Raw genomic sequence first — 20,632 nt, 5'->3', positions numbered from 1 at the left:
TATGGTGGCACGAGCGGCTCAAAACGCGAACTACCGCCTGGGCCAAGCTACGGGCTGCGTAGGCGGAGCCGACGTGAGGGGGTGTGGCCTGCAGCCAAGAGGGCGTTTCCACAGTGGACGCGCAAGGTTTACGGGGGCGGAGCCAATAAAAGGGCCTAGGAAGCAGAGGACTTGGCCTCAAGAACCACGTATTCCGCACAATGTGGGGTACTGCTCTTAGAGGAAAGTCAATAGAACTTGGCTTCAGAATTGAGAGAACCAAGCCTTTTATGGTATTATAAGGCCTGGTCCCCCAGAAAACTGCACTTCCCAGTGCCGGAAGACGGTAATCACGCCCCCAAGGTGCTAAAGTTGGCATTTCACAGGTCAGAGGGACTATAGCTGAAACTAGCTCTTAGCTCAGAATTGCAAGACTGAGGTACAGCCAAGAAGCTTTGCTCTCACCGACCCCAAGCGCTGGGATTTAAAACATTTGAAATAGTTTCTGATAGCGGTCAGCCCAGCGCGATGACACAAGTGAAAAGGATTTTTCTGAGTAACCCAATTCAATCGCCAACAATAGTTTTGAACTGGGCAACCTGATTGGTCATGATGAAAGGGGAGAAAGAGGGCGGCCTTGTGTAGACTTCAGGCGTGAGAGCAAGAGGGAAGACAAGTGAATGCGCTATGGAATATACTGTATTTGTTTCATGGTTTCTTTAGCCTCCAACGTCCGTCCCATCGCGATCTCTCACTCAAAGTTAACTACGATTTTGTTACTTCAGATCTGTTTCTTGTTCCTGTCAAAATTTACTAGTGAATCTTTCTCCCTAGAACTGTTACTTGCCGAAGTCACTGTCAAGCTTCTGATACCAGATCCAGTGGTATAGTTTCTCTAGCTAATAAGGGGAAGGGGGAAATACACATAAATATCATTATTTATATTTCATAGATGTTTAAGCCTAACACTTTATTTTCTAGGAGCCCCAGGATTTTCTACCTGGCTACTATTACAAAAAATTACCTTAAGAAAAACTTAGCCTAAGCCTAGACTTGGGCCCCGAGGGTAGCACACTGATGTGCCTGTCTCACCCTAACCCAATCTTTGAAATCCCTGTGGGGTGACATGTTAGCAAGAGGGAAGAACCACTAAACTCATTGCTGTGGGTGGACCTTGTACAACCAAGTGGCAGAACAGGTGTGTGCTTGTGTGAACTGTGGCCACATACTGGGATTTGTAAAGCTCCTAAATTTACATGGAGATAGGGATGTCACCTCCCAGAAGACCCACTGGCAATAGCTACAAGCTAAACGGCCTTCCTTCCCTTCAATCATGCACTGATGTAATGAAACGTAACATGGGATTTTCAAATTTATTTCCCAAATCTGGAGGAAGAAGGCAAGCGCCATTAGCCACAACAGCATGAAAAGAGGTAGGTGGTTTCCTTCAATCCTTAGCTTGTCTGATTTGACCTCTCCATGGGAGTAAAAGCTAATAAAGCAAAAGCACTGCTAATAAATGGTGCCACCTGGTGTCTTTACTTGTGTGCTGCAGATCCCAGCAACCACCATATCCACCTCTAAAGGAAGACTGTGTCTGTCCACAAGCGTTGTCCCTAATCCTCTCCAGATCTTGTGTGTCCAGTAGCAGTTGTCTCATTCACCTAACCACTCATGGCCAGGTAAATGGGTTTAAAAGTGTCATTGGTCACTTTTTGTCCAAAGCCACCCTGCTTTATCCCCCTAGAGAAAATCTTCCCCCTATTACCCTCATCTGAAGCTGAAGCTGGAAAGGCAAATCCAAGTTTCTGCTTTCCTGTCTAAGATGATCTACCTGGAAAAACTGAGGACGGTGTAATGAGGGGAATTTCTTAAGTCTGGAATTTGGATACTTCTAGCCTAAGGCCAAAGCCATGCATTTTTAATTCTTCCCAACTCAGTCCAACTTTACTGTCTAGGTACTGTGCTGCCTATGAGATACCAGGTATGGGAATAGGTTGTAGGTTGATCCCATCCTTCATGAATTCATTCCTCAGAAAATAAGTCCCAGGTCTAATGTAAATAGAAGTGTTAACTTTTCTCCACAAAAATTAAACAGTCATGCACCACATAACGACATTTCAGTCAATGACAGACTGAAAGGTCCCATGAGATTATAGTACCATTATTCTTACTGTACCTTTTCTATCTTTAGGTACATTTAGATACACAAATACTTATCATTGTGTTCCAGCTGCCTACAGTATTCAGCACAGGTTTGTAGCCTAGAAGCAGCAGACTATACCATATAGCCTAGGTGTGTAGTAGGTTATACCATGTAGGTTTGTGTAAGTACACTACACTCATGATGTCTGCACAAGGAAATGGCTGAAAAAAGCATTTCTCAGAATATATCCCCATCATTAAGCAACATATGACTGTACTTGCTATCCTACCCTCCAAAATCCAATTGATTCTTAAGTATTTCATCATCCATACGCTATTTCATTTTATTCTGCGTATATATGCCCTAAATATCTATACATGGAGTTTGTCAGATTTTGAAATTCTAGGTATCTGGGAATAGATCTTAAACAGTTGTTTGTTTAGCACTACGCTCACTAGATCAAATTTTTAAATTCACCCTAGGATTACTGCAAATAAGGTGCAATTCTAAGATCCTGGAAAATTAACAGTCTAAACATTTGCTCATCAATTCAAATATTAATTGAGCAACTTTACATGCAAGACACTGTGAGACAGCTGAGACCAATGATTGCAGTTGGAAACAGGATGAATCTCTAAACAATGCTTCCAAGACTGCTTTCCCATTTTAACAAAAATCTCTTCTACCAGCAGAGATTAAAATGAAAAAATGTAGTAGAATTTAGATTTGTCTCAAAATTTCCAACTCATCTCATGGTTTAGCCTTCCCATCCTCCTCACACATCTCCTTCACTGTTGGTCAACACTTATGTGCCTTTGTAGAGCAGTTATGTTTATTACAGTTATGCCTCAGTTAAAAAGTTGTATATATCAAATTATTTTCCTCTATTTCAAAAATGCATTTTAACTGATTTTTTCCCCTCCAGCTGGCAATGAGCCTGAATACCTCAGCTTTAATTTTCTCTGCACTTAACCATAAATGTCCATGTAAAATTTCATTAGTGATAATACAATGACGTTAGTATTGATGTCCTAACAGAACTTTCTTCAAAACCAACACCTTTGTACAAGAAATTTGTGCTGATTCTTGGTTATCATTCTCATAAAAGTACCTGAAAATGTACTTGCCTACACACTGTGCATGGCTTTTTAAATTGTTTTAATTCTGGGAGTGAGGGACAAGGGCCATCAATATTTTCTAGACCTGTCTTCAAAGTGCATTTACCTCTCAATTTGCCTTACCCCATTCTATTTGAAATAGCTCAACCACTAAGTTAGAAAAAAAATACTACTAAACTCTACCCAAAATAATATATGGATTGTCTGCCATTCTTCTGTGTTTAAAACATGTTCAAATTTGTTACAGAAAGGCCTAGCATATTTCATCCACAATTCTGGGGGAAAAAAATGCATTTACTATAAAATATATAAAGTGAACAATTTGTATGAAGCTTACATAACTAAACTTGTTCTGTTAGTGACCTTAAGCAGATTAAGAGTAGCTCAATGTCTAAAGGACTCCGTTAAACTTTTTTGTAAATTATGATACTAAACATATATTCTACCTTAAGAATACCTATTGTCCTTAGCCACTAAGATTGTGTTTATGTCCTATTATTCCCCAAGATAACAGGTAAACTGCCTTGCACACACTGGTACCATGAGGCTATCTTTCTTCACTGTAGAATGACTTTTAAGATAAATATTTGCCATCAAGTTGTACAAAATTTTGAAACCTCCATGTAAAACATGCTATAAAGATTAGAACACCAACATCACCACCCCCAAATTGGCATGTCAGAAAATTCGAGAAAAGGAAGGAATTCCTATGATAAAACTACTTCGGTGGCATATCTCTCATATGTGTCTCATGGAATTAGAATTCTCTACCCCAACTTGGCACAAACCTGCCAACACCAAGTCCTGCTTTAATTATTATAACTGATTCATTCCAGGTTTATACAGTCTGCCTTCCCATCACCAAACTTCTTCTGTACTTAGGTTTCTAAAAAAATAGTCACTTTTCAAAAGCAGAAAAGGAAAGATATATATTTAATATATAAAAGAAAATGCTAAATCTGACATAATTATATTCTTAAAAACATTCCATTTATTTACAGATGTTATAAAAAGGCGAATTATTGGTCTACTGAGATCATGCTTCTTATAGAGTTAGGTTGAGAGCTCACTGTCTTCCAGATTCCTCAACTCCTCTCACTCATCTTTCATAATCACACATGTAATTTTCATAGTTAGTTCTTCCTGGGGTAAGGTTAAAGGGCAAGAGTTTTTGGAAATTTAGATTTCTGTCAAGACTGCAGGATTGTTTTGAAGACTGAGCCTTCCTCAAATTACCTCTGAGGACACTTAGTTCTAAGAGGTCTTGAGAACATTATCTTTTGGGTTTGTAGTAACATCTGCGGCCTTCCCCATAAACACCTGGAATCATCCTTCACTTCTATCTTTATATATCTCTCATAAACAGAGTTAAATATTATCCTCTAATCAAGAATTATTACCTGTTTGCCTATTTTCTTCTTAAAAAAAAAAAAAAAAAAAGGAAGTGTTCAGAAGCTAAAATGGTCCTTCTTTTCCTGAGGATTGTTCACTCACTTGCCTGCTCCTTGGCTGACCCTCAAAAGCCACAAAGAGCCTTGGGAAGTCAGGAGGAAATGTGGGGAAGAGACAAGCAAGGAAATAATGGGAAACTGCTATACCTGGGTTAAAGTCCTAGCGTCTCTAAGGACAATTACTAGCAGGGGAGACAGGTGCTGGACTGCTTGGCTAAGGCATTGAATGAAATCTGCTGGGTAGAGTGGAAGGGATGAGAAGCTGAGGAGCACTCTTTACCTACTTCAAGCTTCTTCAGTAACCTTTAGGGGAGGGAAGGTTAAGTGCTGATGAGCAGGTCTAGGAAAGCAAGCAGCACAAAACCAACAAGAATTTGATCATACTGCAAAAATTTGCAGAGAAAGTTTTCTACCCTTTTCGATCTGTTGATTACCAGAGTTAATAGGGAACCAACTATGGAAGTAGTAATTCACTGGCTATATCCATTCCAAAGTTGGCCTCACAACCTAGGTCTGACAATATGCTGAGTGGGATTTGGGATAAAGAAGGCAGGGGATGTAGAAGAAATAACATCAACCTAGGCACAGCCCAGGCACTGGAAGCTCTTGTGTTAGTGTTTTACAACACAAGCAAATCCTGTCAATGAAGACAGAACAGGGGTTACATTCCAAAATATAATTATTTAAGAAAGGCAAAATGCAGCAGCTAAATCCCAGTCTATACAGTTTCAGAATAGTGATTCTTGCCCCCAGGAGTTTCCAAGAGACCCCTCAAGTGCACCATGATTATTTACAAACTAGATAGGAAACATCATTTCTATACTCAATACAAATCTCATCTTCTAGGTTGAAAACTTCAGCCTTTGAGAAATCTATGAAAACAACTATACAAAAATATAAATATCTTTATCTTTACAGACTGTCAGTCCTTCATACTCTGACAGCTAACAAGTGAAAAAGCTCTACAGATCATTGAATCCATGGTAGCAGATAAAAAATATATCTTGTGATTCAAATACTGCCTCATTTCCCTGGTAAAAGAGTGCCTACTGTGACTTTTCTTTACATCCTCTGCAGATAATAGTGAATGAAACCTTCAAGCACCAGGAGGCTGGTTTGATTTGGGAAATATCCAGCCCCACAATTTTTGATTTTGGCCACTATCTCTGGTCTGGGGAGAAAATGCATTTCACTTTAGCTGTCTCTTGAGTGACATGATTTGTGAAAGGGGTAGTGCTCCTTCCATGCCTACCTCCAAAATACATATTCCTAGTAGAAATCCCTGGCACTGTGAAATGAAATTTCAACACCCACCCAATAAGGGAGAACTAGAACTACTATTTTCTGTAACATCTCAAAATAATTACCCTTAATAATAAAAGTTAAACGTATCCCTACGTTATCAGAAGGCTTGAATTTGTAATTCTAATTGAAAAAGTGAGGGAATGGAAGCTACTTGGTATATGAAAGAAGAGAAAATTCTCCCGAATGACACAAAGTCCTTCACTTTGGTATTTTACGGTACCCATCCTCTCTCTCCCTATTCTTGAAACATCAATTAAAAATTATCTCTTCTGGATCCCTTTGCACAAGCGCATCATATTCCTTAGATTTCAGACTTAACCCAACAGCTATCAGCTACATTCAGTCCATAGCAACTCCAAAGTTGCAAGCAGCTTGTTCTCCTGGGGGGAAGAACTAGGAACCACTATGGAGCCAGAGTCTTGTTATGAATTCCTTGTAAGAGGGGCACCTCGTGTTTAGTAATGGATCACATCTTCTTAGAGAGGATGAGGGAACCCAGCACCACAAGTGAGGTAACACATTTTAACATGATCAGAATTTCATAGTATTTCTTATACCAGGGTCAGCACCCTACCCCCTTTCTCTATTATCCACCGCATCAACAAAGTCAAGGACCAAAGATCCAAGACACAAATAAACAGATGCCTGCAGAGAAAGGAGGTGAGATTCAATTTCCCCTCCTAGCCTGGCTTCTGCCTGAGGATAAATAAGTTCATTTCCCTGCAGAACTTGGTGAGGCCCCAGAGTTGCCCAATTTAGCCACAACAGGTGCCAGTGTAGGCATCACCTTGCTTTCCCGGCCTTCCTGGTCACTCCCTGTTAAGTTCATTTTGTGTCCAACTGACCCAACTTTGCCAGCTATAGGTGCCAAACAAGGCATCACCTTGAGACTCTGACCATCTGCATCATTGCAAGGATTAGCTACTTTTAAACCTAGAGGTGCCAACTTTGGCATAGGCCTCCACAAAGTATCTGTGCTGCTGCTATTCTCCAGACCAGTCCTCATGTGTAGGAGAGGGGGTGAGGACACACTTTCAGGCTCTGCAGGGAGGTCAGAAGTACTCTTCCCTCCATCACTAGTTTTCCTGTGGGAAAGAAGGGAATCCTTTATCTCAGAGTCAATAACAATCTTAAGTACATCTGGCTCAGAGGCTGGTTCTGCAAGCTGTTTTTCATTCTCAGAAAAGTCATCATCTTCTAAGTGCAAAAGGAGGGGACTAGTGGAGTCACTCTCCCCTTGAACGTCAGGCAACTCTTTCAAACCAGTTCCCAAGTGGCCAACCTGGAAAGCTGCACTGTTCCCAGGGGGAAGCTTACTGATAAAACCCCGTCGAGCATCCCCTGGGAACTCTGTATCCACAGTGCTGGGTAGTTCAGCCAGGCTAACAGAGTCATCATTTAGTTGTTGATTAAGAAAAGCAATCTCATTAAGCAGAGAAGTCAGTGTCTCATCAGTATCATCCTCATCTTCCATATTAGTTAGCAGTTCACTGGAATCAAGTGCTGCTTCCTCTATAGCTGATGTTACTTTCCTCAGTTCCATCTCTATGCTTGAGTCCTTTAGATCTTTCATTTTTAATTTATGAAATGAAGACTCCTTTGACTTCAGTCTCTCCCCTCTTGATTCATTCTCTTTCCATTTATACTGAATCCCTCTGATATCACCAGAAATCTTTTTAGGTAAGAACTCCTGTGCTTCCTGCATACTGGAAACATCAACTATTTGTGGAAAACCAGAATCTTTATTTGCCAGAAAAACCTGCGTTGGACCCAATGTCATTCTGCCATCTCTATGGTTTCCTCTGGAAGAGATTCTACCCAAATCCTCTAAGGAGTTATCTTCATTCCTGATGGTATCTGTCAGGTGGTCAGGTGGCTTGCCATCAGGAACTTCATGAGGATATTTACTGCCACCCATATCTACCAAACCTCCGTCTGTGGCCAGTGATGTCACGTTAACAATTCGTGGCATCATAAATAAGTCATCATTTTCTGAAAAATAAAAACAAAAAATAAAAGAAAAATTTGTTTAGATCTACAGTGTTGAATATCTCTCTTTCTCTCTCAATCATACCAAATGACCATCTTAGAGTTGTAGTCAAAATTCACCAGTCTACTCTTAACAAGATGAAAAAAAAAAAAAATCAGTTCTTCAAAGTATGGATTTAACCTAACAAGAAAATCATCACACAAATCCAACCGAAAGATTCTTGGATAGTCCTTCATTAAGAAAAATTCCATTTAATTATTTTATAGAAATGCTCCCCAAATTAATTCTTATCCTGGGGCAGAAATGTATCTTGATTCTGTTCACCCAATTAACTGCTAATTTGAGGGGAAAATGAAGCCCTACAGGCAACATGGTAAGAGAAAGGGATGAGTCCTTCACAGTGGGTTTGGCAGCAGATAGAGACAGGAACTATTGGCTGTCAAGTGCAACAAAGTAACTAGGATTTTAATATTGGTAAGGACACCCTTTTACTACCTTGATAGAAATTTAGTTGCCTGAAACATAATCATCAAAGTGAGATTTCCTTTTCAACTTTACCCTTTACCCCAAAAGGGAATGGTGCTCAAACTGAATCAGACTAGTAATGCAGGATTGTACCATCTCTGAGCACAACATAAAATTGACAAATAATTATCAACACCAAGAACTAAGACAATGACCCTTCAATGTCTTCTTTTCACTTTGACATCTTTGCAATTCTTCTCCTACTTAGAAATAACTAGGGTTGACAAAATAGTTCCCAATCCCAGGTAAAACACACCAATCAGTATCACAGATAAAGCCAAACTTGTTCTAAAAAGAGTGTCATCTCTTACCAAGGCAAATGCCAACAGAACAGACCTTTATTATTACAAAACACATTCAAAGGCTTCCTGTCACTGTGAGATATCAGGGATACCTTTTTCACTATCCCTACAGAACAACGATTAAGACATACCTGATTGAGCCATAGCACTGCTGCCAACTTGAGGCTTAAGATCAGTTTCTAAGAGACCAGGAGAAACAGTTACTACTGGTCCTGAGAATAGGGGACCTTTTAAAGTGAGCAGTTGCCCTTGTGGAGTCATCACAAGGTTTGCAGAGGTGTGTGGAGTATTCGAGGGTGAGGTATTTTCTGTAAGGAAGACCAGAAATTAGTTATGGATAAAAGACTTTTAATTAATGCTAGTGTAGCCCACAAGTCTAGGAGACGTCTTTAAAACCACACTAACTTAAAAGGTTAAGAAGTAAATTTCAAATTTAGTTAGGGAGACCAGGTGCGGTGGGTCACACCTATAATCCTAGCACTTTGGGAGGCCAAGGCAAGAGGACTGCTTGAGGCCAGGAGTTAAAGACCAGCCTGAGCAACAAGGTGAGACTCCCATCTCTACCAAAAATAGAAATATTAGCTGGGCATGGTGGTGCGCGCCTGTAGTCAAAGCTGCTGGGGAGGCTGAGGCAGGAGGATCATGTGAGCCCAGGAGTTTGGGGGTGCACTGAGCTATGATGACACCACTATGCTCTAGCCTGGGCCACAGAGCGAGACCCTGTCTCAAAAAACAAATTTAGTTAGGGAAACACAACTTGGAATTTATTTTCTTAAACCACTTTTCAATGAATAATGGTTACCTGTCCACCGATTCTCCTAAGGGAGAGAATTTCTTATTTGTTGAGGAATAGAGTTGTGGAACCACATCTTCAATGGAATGGCTTCTGATAGTCTTTTTTATTTTTCAGATGCATTCTCTTATTTATGCTTCTGATAGTCTTGATAGTGTGTCAAAATGAAGGTATACATGATTCTATCCCTAGGCTTCATTTCCTATATACTTCTAACAAATTTAAGTTTCTAGGCCTCAGTTTTCCCATCTGTAAAATGAGGTGACGGGACCAAATAATCATTAAATTCCTTTCTTAGAAGTAATACCATTTGATTCTGCAATGTTAGAAAAACTAATTCATGTTTTAGTATCCATCACTAACTTCTTAGTTTGATGTAATAAATCAGGACTTTCTGGTTCAGACACTGAGATACCCAAAGAGTAAAAAAGGATATACTATTCTCTAAAGGATATAAGTAAATAATATTAAATCAATTTTGCCTCACTTCTAAAATCAAGACATGAGAAAGAATTTAAAACCAATTTACTTTATTCTTTAATAATAATGCATTAATAGGTGATCTGATGAAAGAAAAATAGAGCTCAATTCAACAAAATTAAAAAAAAAAAAAAAATTTCCAGCGAGACATGCTGTGACTCATGCCTGTAATCCCAGAACTCTGGGAGGCTGAGGCAGGAGGATCACTTCAGGCCAGGAGCTCGAGATCAGCCTGAGCAAGAGCAAGACCCCATCTGTACAAAAAAATAGAAAAATTAGCCGGGCATGGTAGTACGCCCCTATAGTCCCAGCTACTCAGGAAGCTGAGGCAGAAGAATCACTTGAGCCCAGGAGATTGAGGTTGCCATGAGCTATGACGATGCCACTGCAGTCTAGCTCAAATGACAGAGGGAGACTTCTGTCTCCAAAAAGAAAAAAAAAATCCAATTTGTCTCAGATAGACCCAAACTTACTCAACTCATCAGCAGAGCTGTAGGGAAACCATAAGTTCACATATAAAGTCTAAAAAGATGATAGCTTTAAAAATTACTCACTAAAAACACACGACTGTAGACTGCTATCAGAATCAGGATTTATATGTTACCACGACTGGTAACATCTCAGGATTTGCTTGAGTGTGTAAAGCCAGAAACCGAAATCTAATGTAGTTAATATTCTACTTTTTACATAACTCATCTTTAATTAAAACTAAAACTATCGCCAAAAGATGACGTTTAGTCCACTAAACTGATGTTCACCTACATTAAGGAAAGCAAACAATGTCCCTCCTACCTGTGGCCTGGTCTCTTTTTCTGGAAAGAATCAAAGGTTTGCCCCTCCTGTTATTTATAAACATCTGTCCAAGATCAACAGATGATGCAGAAGATCCTTCCTGCTGTTTGCTACTTCTGTGAGACACATCAAACTCATCTGATCCCATCTTCTTTTTTCTTTTTTGTGCCTCTAGTGCTTGTTGCTTTGCATAAATATACTCTAGCTTCTTCAGGACCACTTCCTCTGTCTTACCTGCAGGTTGACAGGGAATAAATTATCACTCTCTGCAAGACCCCACATAATAATTAGAAAGAGTCAACTGAAATCCAGTTGATTTAACTACATTCCTCAATACTATGGAAGGCAAAAGTGATTACAGAGATAATAAAAGATAAAAAGATAATTCTGCTGTAAACTCTGGGAGCCAAGCCTTAAAATAAGTAGTATCTGAAAGGTCTTCTAAGGATTTCTCCTCACTAAAGCTATTATTAAGCTCTTCCTAGCACTCTGGGAAGCTGACATGGGAGGAGGATCACTTAAGGTCAGGAGTTAGAGACCAGCCTGAGCAAGAGCGAGACCTGTCTCTACTAAAAATAGAAAAAATAAGCCAGGCATGGTGGTGCACGCCTGCAGTCCCAGCTACTTAGGAGGCTGAGGTAGAAGGATTGCTTGAGCCCAGGAGTTTGAGGTTGCTGACAGCTAGGCTGACACCACGGCGCTAGCCCGGACAACAGAATGACGCTCTGTCTCATAAACAAACAAATAAATAAGAGTGAGGCTCTGTCTCAAAAATAAATAAATAAGTAAAGCAAACTATTATTATGCTCTTAACCAGAGATCATTTACATATCTCACCTGAAAGAGATGATACTTTCCGTATCAGAATATTTCGTTTTCGAGTCAGGAGATTTTTCTGTCCTATCAATTTGTCTGCCTGATCTGTTAGTCCCTGAATTTCACTGAATGCCTAGAACAGAAATAGTTAACATTATTTTCAATCGATCCACTCTTTCCTATAAATAGGTAGGGTCTACACAATTTCTTTAATGAAAATAAATAATTTAGGAGAACTTTTTAATGCTATTTAAAACAATTACTGATGTTTCAGAAATTATTTTTTGTTAAACTGCAAGAGGTTTTCTGGCTTTTACTTTAGGGAATATAGATCATGATTATTTCTAAAGACCATCATTGACTGGGTAATAGGTGATCCACTATTGCAAAGAGATATAAAACATTTGTGCTCTGCTTAGAATTTTTTAAAAAAACTGTTATGGGTACATAATATAGTAGTACATATTTATAGGGTACATGTGATCTTTTGATACAGGTATACAATGTGTAATAATCAAATCAAGGTAACTGGGGTATCTATCACCTCAAGCATTTATCATTTTTTTGTGTTAGGAACATTCTAATTTCACTCTTTTAGTTATTTTAAAGTATACCATAACTTATTGTTGACTACAGTCAATTTGTTGTGCTATCAAATATTGTTCGTTCTATCAAAATATATTTTCACATTTGCTTAGATTTTAATTATCAACTTTAAAATCATTTCCTAGTCTAAAGTAAAATCTGGTTGAAATAACTTTGCTCTAGAGGGATATGAATGCTTATCCTGTCCTGTTCTAACTTTGACACAAAAGCAATTTAAATGAAATTATCTTAGATATTACATATGCAAAGTTAAAACTGCTAGTTTAAATATTTCAGATTTTCCTTTAAAATGATTGTCAACTATTAAGAAGTATGTTAAAATATCGTGTTGTGCTTTGCACTGTGACAAACTGTTCTATCAAGAACACCAATGTAGGCCGGGTGCGGTGGCTCACACCTGTAATCCTAGCACTTTGGGAGGCCAAGGCGGGTGGATCGCTCAAGGTCAGGAGTTCGAGACCAGCCTGAGCAAAGAGACCCTGTCTCTACTTAAAACATAGAAAGAAATAATCTGGACAACTAAAAATATATACAGAAAAAATTAGCCAGGCATAGTGGCGCATGCCTGTAGTCCCAGCTACTTGGGAGGCTGAGGCAGAAGGATTGCTTGAGCTCAGGAGATTGAGGCTGCTGTGAGCTAGGCTGACGCCACGGCACTCACTCTAGCCTGGGCAACAAAGCGAGGCTCTGTCTCAAAAAAAAAAAAAGAACACCAATGTAAAGAGAATGTGGTAAACAGAGCAAACCAGAGTTTCTGACTTTATCTAAAGAAAGGATAGCTCTGTCAGTTAAGAATCTGACTTTCAGTGAAAAGCTACTCTGACTTAACATACTGATTTTCCCCCCTAAGGGATTTACTGGGCGTTCACTAGCCCACACTCAATTGTTAAATACAAGTAGCTCTATTTCAATCTCCCTCACATGGCAATGGATTTCCTTTCTCATAGTATCCCTAAGATTCTCTTAGTCAAGGTCTTATTTGTCATTTACACAGAATACTTACCCGAGTAAGAATGAGACTTTTGGAAACTTTGGAAGAATGAAGTAATCCCAATGTGGTCTTTAATTTCTCAAACAGATCTCTCATTTCACCACGCCGCCGCCGCTCATTGGCAGTGTGTGTCCGGCGATAATAAGCAAAGGCTTCTGCTTCTTTCTGTAATTTGTCACTCCAGTAATCAGGCTTCAGTTTGAGAGGAACTGGTGGAGTCTGTCCAAATAATATTGCCTCGTAAGCATCTTTCACATGTACCTGCCCTCCTCCTCTAACCCAAATGGCACCTCTCTATTTCAGGCATCCATCGTCTTTTGTTTCGACTGTTAAAACAGCCTCCCAATTGGTCATCTTACTACCAGTCTATCATTCCTCCAAATCTAATTTCAACAATGCCAACCATATAAATTCTAATACATGCTGTGTGACCGTATCAGTTCCCAGGTCAAATTTCAGTAGTGCTCAAACGAGGAAGAATTTGTGTGGTGTCGTAACAGATCCAGAAAAGCTTATCTATATAATTTTTTGTTATTATTACTACTAAAACTTGTTTTCAGGACACAAACATATTTTTTAAAAATACTGTAAGATCCTTCACAATCCATGGTAAAGGATCAACTGCCACTCTTTTAAATCATCTTTCTCTCCAACCATTCCTAACTGCTAGAAATTTCCAAAACATACTATGCCATCCACAGCTCCCCGCCATTACACAGGCTTTTGCCTGTACCTGGATTACTTATCCTTCCCTCCCACTCAGTCCTCCATAGCATTTAAAACTTCACACTCAGAACTCAAACTCTGTACTTCTTCAGGAAAGTCTTTCTTGACCTTCAGGATGCCTTAGGCCTCCTTTTTCTATCTTCTTTATTCTACTTTAATTTTTAAAGTTTTTCCTACAAAAACGTTACAGCTGCATATACAGTTTTAAATATATGATCAGCTTGTAATGAAAAGCAACTGTGCCCTGCTCTTATACCCGGAACCTCAGAAACAACCACTTTTTGATTCTTTTAGCAGCTTCTCTGGTTCCTAAATCAAAAATAGTAACATAAGCTTTATTTTCCATTTTCAATGCTACCTCTACTAACTTCCTACTATGCAGAAGAGGATTTACCTCATACTACTCTCTTATCTTGCCACCTCATCGTCCCAAAATAATTGTATCACTAACTTTAGTTCTTTTACCGATCCCTTAGCAACTTGAATATAATTCTACCTTAATTTCTCATTTCATCAACAATAAACAGTCTACCTTGCCTTTCCACATTGTAAAATCAGGTTATTAACACCCACATCCTTCCCGTTATTTCTTCTTCCTTCTTTCATTTCCCAATTTGTCATTTGTATTCACATATTTTTCAAGGCTGAAATTAAATCTTCCATATTTTATTCTAGGTTACCATAAAGTTTTTAAAAATCATTAACAGTAGCCACACTATTATAACATTGTAAATAATTCTCATACAAGATGAACAATTATATTAACATTTCCTGTCTTGAACAGTTTCATTTTGTGTTTTTTCCTTCTGATGTTGCTGTCGTTTTTTTCTGACACTGTTTGCCTTTATCATAACCCTGTAGTACCCAAAATCTCTTATATAAATCCATTATCTTTCTCAAGTTAAATCCATTATGCATTAATATAGAATCAGAGAATAAAAGATGCAAAATAGATAGAAAATCAGTATCAAGTTTAAATATGGCAAAGTGCTGTAAGTATTTGCATATTTGGGGCACAAAACAATAGATTGTATAAACAAGCTATTATAAAAATCTTTATATCTGAAAAAATTTTTAGAATGAAAATAAAACGGTGATATATGCAAAATGATTAAAACCATGTAAATATGTACCATATGATCCTCCAAATCAGATCAAAGCCAGACAAATCATGTTATGGTTTTTTTAAAGGACCCATTTTTTAAATGCCATCCTTATGCTACTATGATATACATTGAATACAGTAAGAAAATTAAAAGAAGGTTTATAATTTCATGGCTTCTTGAATTGCTAGACATCATTAGAGAGAATAAGTTTTTAGGTCACTGAAAATCATGAGCCTAGGCAAGAAAGATGATAGCTTGTTTTACATCAAATTGCCACAAAACTAGTTTTCAGATAAGCATATTGATTTTTGTATCCTCCATATCAATTTTAAATTCTCTAAATTACTCCATCTTCTGAGAGGAATAAAAGAATTGAGAAAATAAAACATTAATAGTGTAATTTCATTAAAGGGAAATAACTGATCATATTAACTCACTGGTAAAAATAATCCTAGGGGAAAAAATCATGTCCAATATAGCTTATGTTGTTTCAACCCTAAGATAAATGTTATCAATTTTACTAAATGAATAATTATCATTAAATATATTCTAAATACCTTTCGACTCCTTTCAGCAGTTTTTTCATCTGTAGAGCTATGGGTACGGCACCTAAATAAAGATAGTATTTTTCAATATCTTACTGAAATTCAGTAATCTAAGACCTATTTCACAGCTATATTGAACCAAACCATCCCAAATTGTCTAAATTGTAACCAGCTTCTTTTCCCCAAGGTGTCATATATATTAACAGCCACATTATTTAACATTATTTTCTCTAAGAAAAGTGTCCAAATAGTCACTAAAACTCCAAACTACTTTTTTCAATCATGAAATGTTTCAGACATACAAAACTGTATACACAAATATACAGCTGTCCCTCAGTATCTGTTGAGGGATTGGTTCTCTCACAGAGATGAGACCTCTCACAGATACCCAAATCCTCTGATGCTCAAATTCCTGATATAAAATGATGTAGTATTTGCATATAACCTATGTACACCCTCCCATATACTTTAAATCATCTCTAGATTACTCATAACACCTAATACAACGTAAATGCTACGTCAAAAGCTGTTAGGGAATTGTTCAGGGAATTATGATAAGGAATTGTTTAGGGAATTGCATTGTTTAGGGAATTATGATAAGGAAAAAAGCCTGTGCACATTCAATACAGATGCAGTGCTTTTCTTTTGAATATTTTCAAACTGTGGTTGGTTGTACCCACGGATGTGGAATCCACATATAGGGAGGGTCAACTGTATAATGAACACCCAGATATATACTATCCAGCTTGAAATATAATCCATCTTGAAATTAGTAGAGATTCTATGTGCAGTCTACTCAATCACATTCCCTTTCTTCCTTCTTATGGGTAAACACTTCCAGACTGAGTTTACCATGTACACCTTTACAGTTTTACTAGGAATGTGTATCTCCAAACAAAAAATACTATGTACCATTTTAAATATTATATATTACACTGTATCTTTCTGCAACCGATTTATTTTGTTCAATGTTACACCTGAAATATGTTGATACACATAGTTCTAGTTCAATCATTTGAACTGCTATATAGTATGCCACGGTGAATTTTCTAAAATTTATTTTTTTCACAATGTTAGTAGTTATTTAGGTTGTTTCCAAATCTTTACGCCATCAGTAAAATTACTGAGTACAAGAAAGCTATGCACATCTTCAACTTTAGTAGATGTCAAACCAGTAATAACAATATATATTCCACTTGCAGTTATTTGAGTTCCCACTGCTCCATATATAGGTAACAGTACTATCAGAAATTTCAATTTTTGCCAATCTTATAGGTATGAATTGGTAATCACTGTGGTTTAATTTGCATTTCCCTAATTATTTGTGAAGTTCAACAAATTTACATATGTTTACTGGTCTTTTAGATTTCCTCTTCTATAAACTGCCTGTGAATATCCATTACTTTTCTATTGGATCATCTTTCTTATTGATTTGTAAGAATTTTTTATATCCTCGATATACTAATTCTTTGTCACTTATTCACATTACAAATATTTTCCTTATAGTCTGAGTTTGCCTTTTCACTGTTTTCAGGATATCCTGGTAGAATTTTGTTACAAGAGGCCTGTTCACTGTTCTGTGGCAAACATATCTTGCTCTTACTCTGTAAACCTTTATCTTGCTCTTGCTCTGTACACCTATCTTGTCCTTTCTCAGTAAATTTCGTTTCATGCTGGCAAAAAAAAAAAAAAAAAATTTAAAAATTTAAATCCTTATTTTAGATTTAAAATTCTAAACATTTAAATAAATTTAATTAAATCTTTGATTTTTTTTTTCCTTTTTGAGACAGTCTTGCTCTGTCACCTAGGCTAGAGCAGTGGCATCATTATAGCTCACTGTAACCTCAAACTCCTGGGCTCAAGCGATCCTCTTGCCTCAGCCTCCTGAGTAGCTGGGACTACAGGCGCACAACACCACACCTGGTTAAATTTTCTATTTTTTTATAGAGACCAGGCCTTGCTCTTGCTCAGGTTGGTCTCAAACTCCTGACCTCAAGCAATCCTCCTACCTTGGCCTCCCTGAGTGCTAGGTGTGAGCTACTGCATGGGGCCTAAATCTTTAATTTTTAATCTTTAATTTTAATCTGTTCCTTTATAGTCTGGGCTCTTTGTGTATTGGTTATTCTTGGCCCTTTATTATTCCAACCCATTAACATGGTATCTCTCTCCGTTTACTGAATTCTTTCTCAATGTCTTCCTATACAATTTTATAAAAGTCTTGCACAGCTTTTGTTAGACATACTCCCTGATAGCTTTTTTTCCTATTATTGTGAATTTTCTAGATTTCATTTTTTGTCTGTTGCTATTATTTAGAAACTCGATTTTGGAAATACAGAACTTATCCAACAATACTGTTGAACTTTTTTTTAGTTTTTAAGGGATTTGAATTCTTTCAAGCTTAACCGGTAGGTAGGTGAAGTAGCCTACAAACAGTTCTGGAGTGAAAAAAATTACTAGTCCTATTTTCTACTCTTTAGACTTTCTTACCATCCATAGGGATAAAGAATTATTCTTTCTCAACTCAGTGCTACTTTCATATGGTAGATAAAGAGATAACAGGAAAAGTATAATGTCTGGCAAATATATTTTCCTTCCCTTCTCTCTCTAACACCCAAATCTATAATCAATACAAGGCTTACTAAAACAGAAAATAAAATAAATTGTCCTGAGCAAGTTGTCATACCCTCCATATTTCATCTCATCAGAGGAACAGCTAGAAAAATTTTCCTAACTGTATCTCACCTGTTCAACTAGTGAAGTAACCAAATTTAGAATTTCAATCCTTATTCTTCTGAAAAGATAAAGAAACCGACCTCTGTTGAGTAGAGTCCACTTACATCCGTTAGTATGCTAGTTGCGTATGTTATCTCATTTAACACTCCAAATGGGGGCATTTTCCTCATTTCATAAGTAAGAAATATGAGATTCAGAGATATTAAAGACTTGCCCAAGGTTAAATATCTACAAACTTACAAAACTATTATCTTTTTTGTTTTTTTTTTTTTTTTTTGAGACAGAGTCTCACTGTGTTGCCTGGGCTAGAGTGCTGTGGTGTCATCCTAGCTCACAGCAACCTCAAACTCCTGGGCTCAAGCGATCCTACTGCCTCAGCCTCCTGAGTAGCTGGGACTACAGGCATGTGCCACCATGCCCGGCTAATTTTTCTATATATTTTTAGTTGTCCGATTAATTTCTTTCTATTTTTAGTAGAGACGAGGTCTCGTTCTTGCTCAGGCTGGTCTCGAACTCCTGAGCTCAAACAATCCGCCCGCCTCGGCCTCCAGAGTGCTAGCATTACAGGCGTGAGCCACCGCGCCTGGCCCAAAACTATTATCTTAACACCAGTGTATCGGGCTCCAAAAGCATGTTATTCACATTTACACACTGCCTCCTAGCAAGGACCAAGAAAGGTTAATTACCTCCAAATTCTAGCTCCTCTCATCTGTACTAATTAGAAAAAAAATAGAGGAATAAAGAACCAGGTCAGTTACCCAGAGCTTCTAAGAGAACATTTAGTTTTGTTTCTGGTTACAAAGGAACAGTAACAATCCAAAGAGACATAAGACTTACGGCTGTTTAAATGACTGTGTGTGGGCAGCTGTGGTCTTCATGTGGGCAACATTAATTTCCTCTGAGAGCTCTTCTACAGTCTCAATGTCCACCTGTTCCTCATCATCCTCAATGTATTCTACACAGTTATTCTGAAATATATCATTCCGACAGTAAATAACGTATTGGGAGGCAAGCACACCTAAAATTTTCAAATGCATGCTTCCCTTATTAAACCTACTAGTGCCAAATATTCCGTGAGTACTGATAATCCTAAACTTACTAATCATAATAAGGAATTAAGTCAGAAAGATAACACATGACTAGAATTAACAACTAAGAACTACACTGTAAGTCATAAATATATAGTAAACAAACATCATTAAACTGAACAGAGTCTCCAAAGGGCTGCAGTGAAGCGTCAATGTTACTGTTAGTGGACAAAATTCAGGTGCAGATATATTAATGCTTCATAAATCTTAAGGTCAAATAACAGTAAAATAAAATTTGGTGAGAGAAAAGGTAGAAAAGAGAAAAACTCAGGTTCTTTTTTAAGGGGCCTTCATGACTAACACGGTATGTTAAGGTGGATCAATACACCTTAACATACATAAGGCAGGTATAGAAATAGAATACAGCTTAGCCTTCCAAGTCTCTCAACCACACAGAATGAGAGCTTTTGAGGAATTTCAGGTTTTAAAAGAAGCCTGAGATTGTTACACTTCCTTATCATATGAAAAAAGGAGTCAATCAAGTAAGCATTTATTGAGCCCCTGTCACAGAAACTCACTGAATATTTTACGTAATAGTAGAATTATATGGATATATAAAATAAGCAGATACATTTAAGTCCACCTTTAAAAGTAGTGTTTACCATGCCAGAAACTAAGCATGGAATATTTTTTCCGTTAACTATAATCATACTATATCAGAGAGGCACAACTCAAATTAAAGTATCCCAATCACCTTATTAACTCTATACTTAAACTTGTTGGAAAAATTACTTACCCCTAAATTACAGGCTCCATAAGGCTGATAGACGCTAAATGCAAGCCATCATTTATGTTCCCAACCCCAATTTAAGCACAATTTAAACAATGTATATTAAATTTTAAAAATGTAAATAATATATATTAAAATTAACTCTATGAAGCAAAATCAACAAAATTCCAAAAGAATCTAAAGAGGTAGTAATGTAGGTAGATACTTTACAAGATTTAAACTGAACAATGCCTGCCATCTGTATGGTTTTAACTGCAGGCTTTGTAAATAACATCCAATAAACTCCACAATGGAATATTTAAAGTGGCTACTCGTGACTTTCCTCACACTATCCCAAATATAATGTTAATTATAAGTATAAAGATAGGTGTGGGAGGCCGGGCGCAGTGGCTCACGCCTGTAATCCTAGC

The 20,632-nt window shown here is 37.6% G+C and overlaps 1 protein-coding gene across 1 annotated transcript in view; it reads right to left on the bottom strand.

Annotated features, from left to right (window-relative positions):
- Nucleotides 1-4,051: 4,051 nt before the first annotated feature.
- The window catches only part of MGA (MGA, MAX dimerization protein), an 89,871-nt gene continuing 73,290 nt past the window's right edge, over nucleotides 4,052-20,632 (bottom strand). Inside the window, exons 17-23 of the mRNA XM_012649125.1 lie at nucleotides 19,242-19,372; nucleotides 15,684-15,735; nucleotides 13,307-13,513; nucleotides 11,719-11,830; nucleotides 10,882-11,115; nucleotides 8,948-9,124; nucleotides 4,052-7,991 (exon numbers count right to left, since the gene is read on the bottom strand). Coding sequence (XP_012504579.1) covers nucleotides 6,712-7,991; nucleotides 8,948-9,124; nucleotides 10,882-11,115; nucleotides 11,719-11,830; nucleotides 13,307-13,513; nucleotides 15,684-15,735; nucleotides 19,242-19,372 — 2,193 coding nt within the window. The 3' untranslated portion in view covers nucleotides 4,052-6,711. The remainder of the gene's footprint in view (nucleotides 7,992-8,947; nucleotides 9,125-10,881; nucleotides 11,116-11,718; nucleotides 11,831-13,306; nucleotides 13,514-15,683; nucleotides 15,736-19,241; nucleotides 19,373-20,632) is intronic.

This window comes from Propithecus coquereli, unplaced genomic scaffold (genome assembly GCF_000956105.1).
Source record: "Propithecus coquereli isolate 6110/MARCELLA unplaced genomic scaffold, Pcoq_1.0 Scaffold3, whole genome shotgun sequence".
NCBI lineage: Eukaryota > Metazoa > Chordata > Mammalia > Primates > Indriidae > Propithecus > Propithecus coquereli.
The sequence above is the reverse complement of the archived record's forward strand: the minus strand, read 5'-3'. Positions and strand labels throughout refer to the sequence as shown.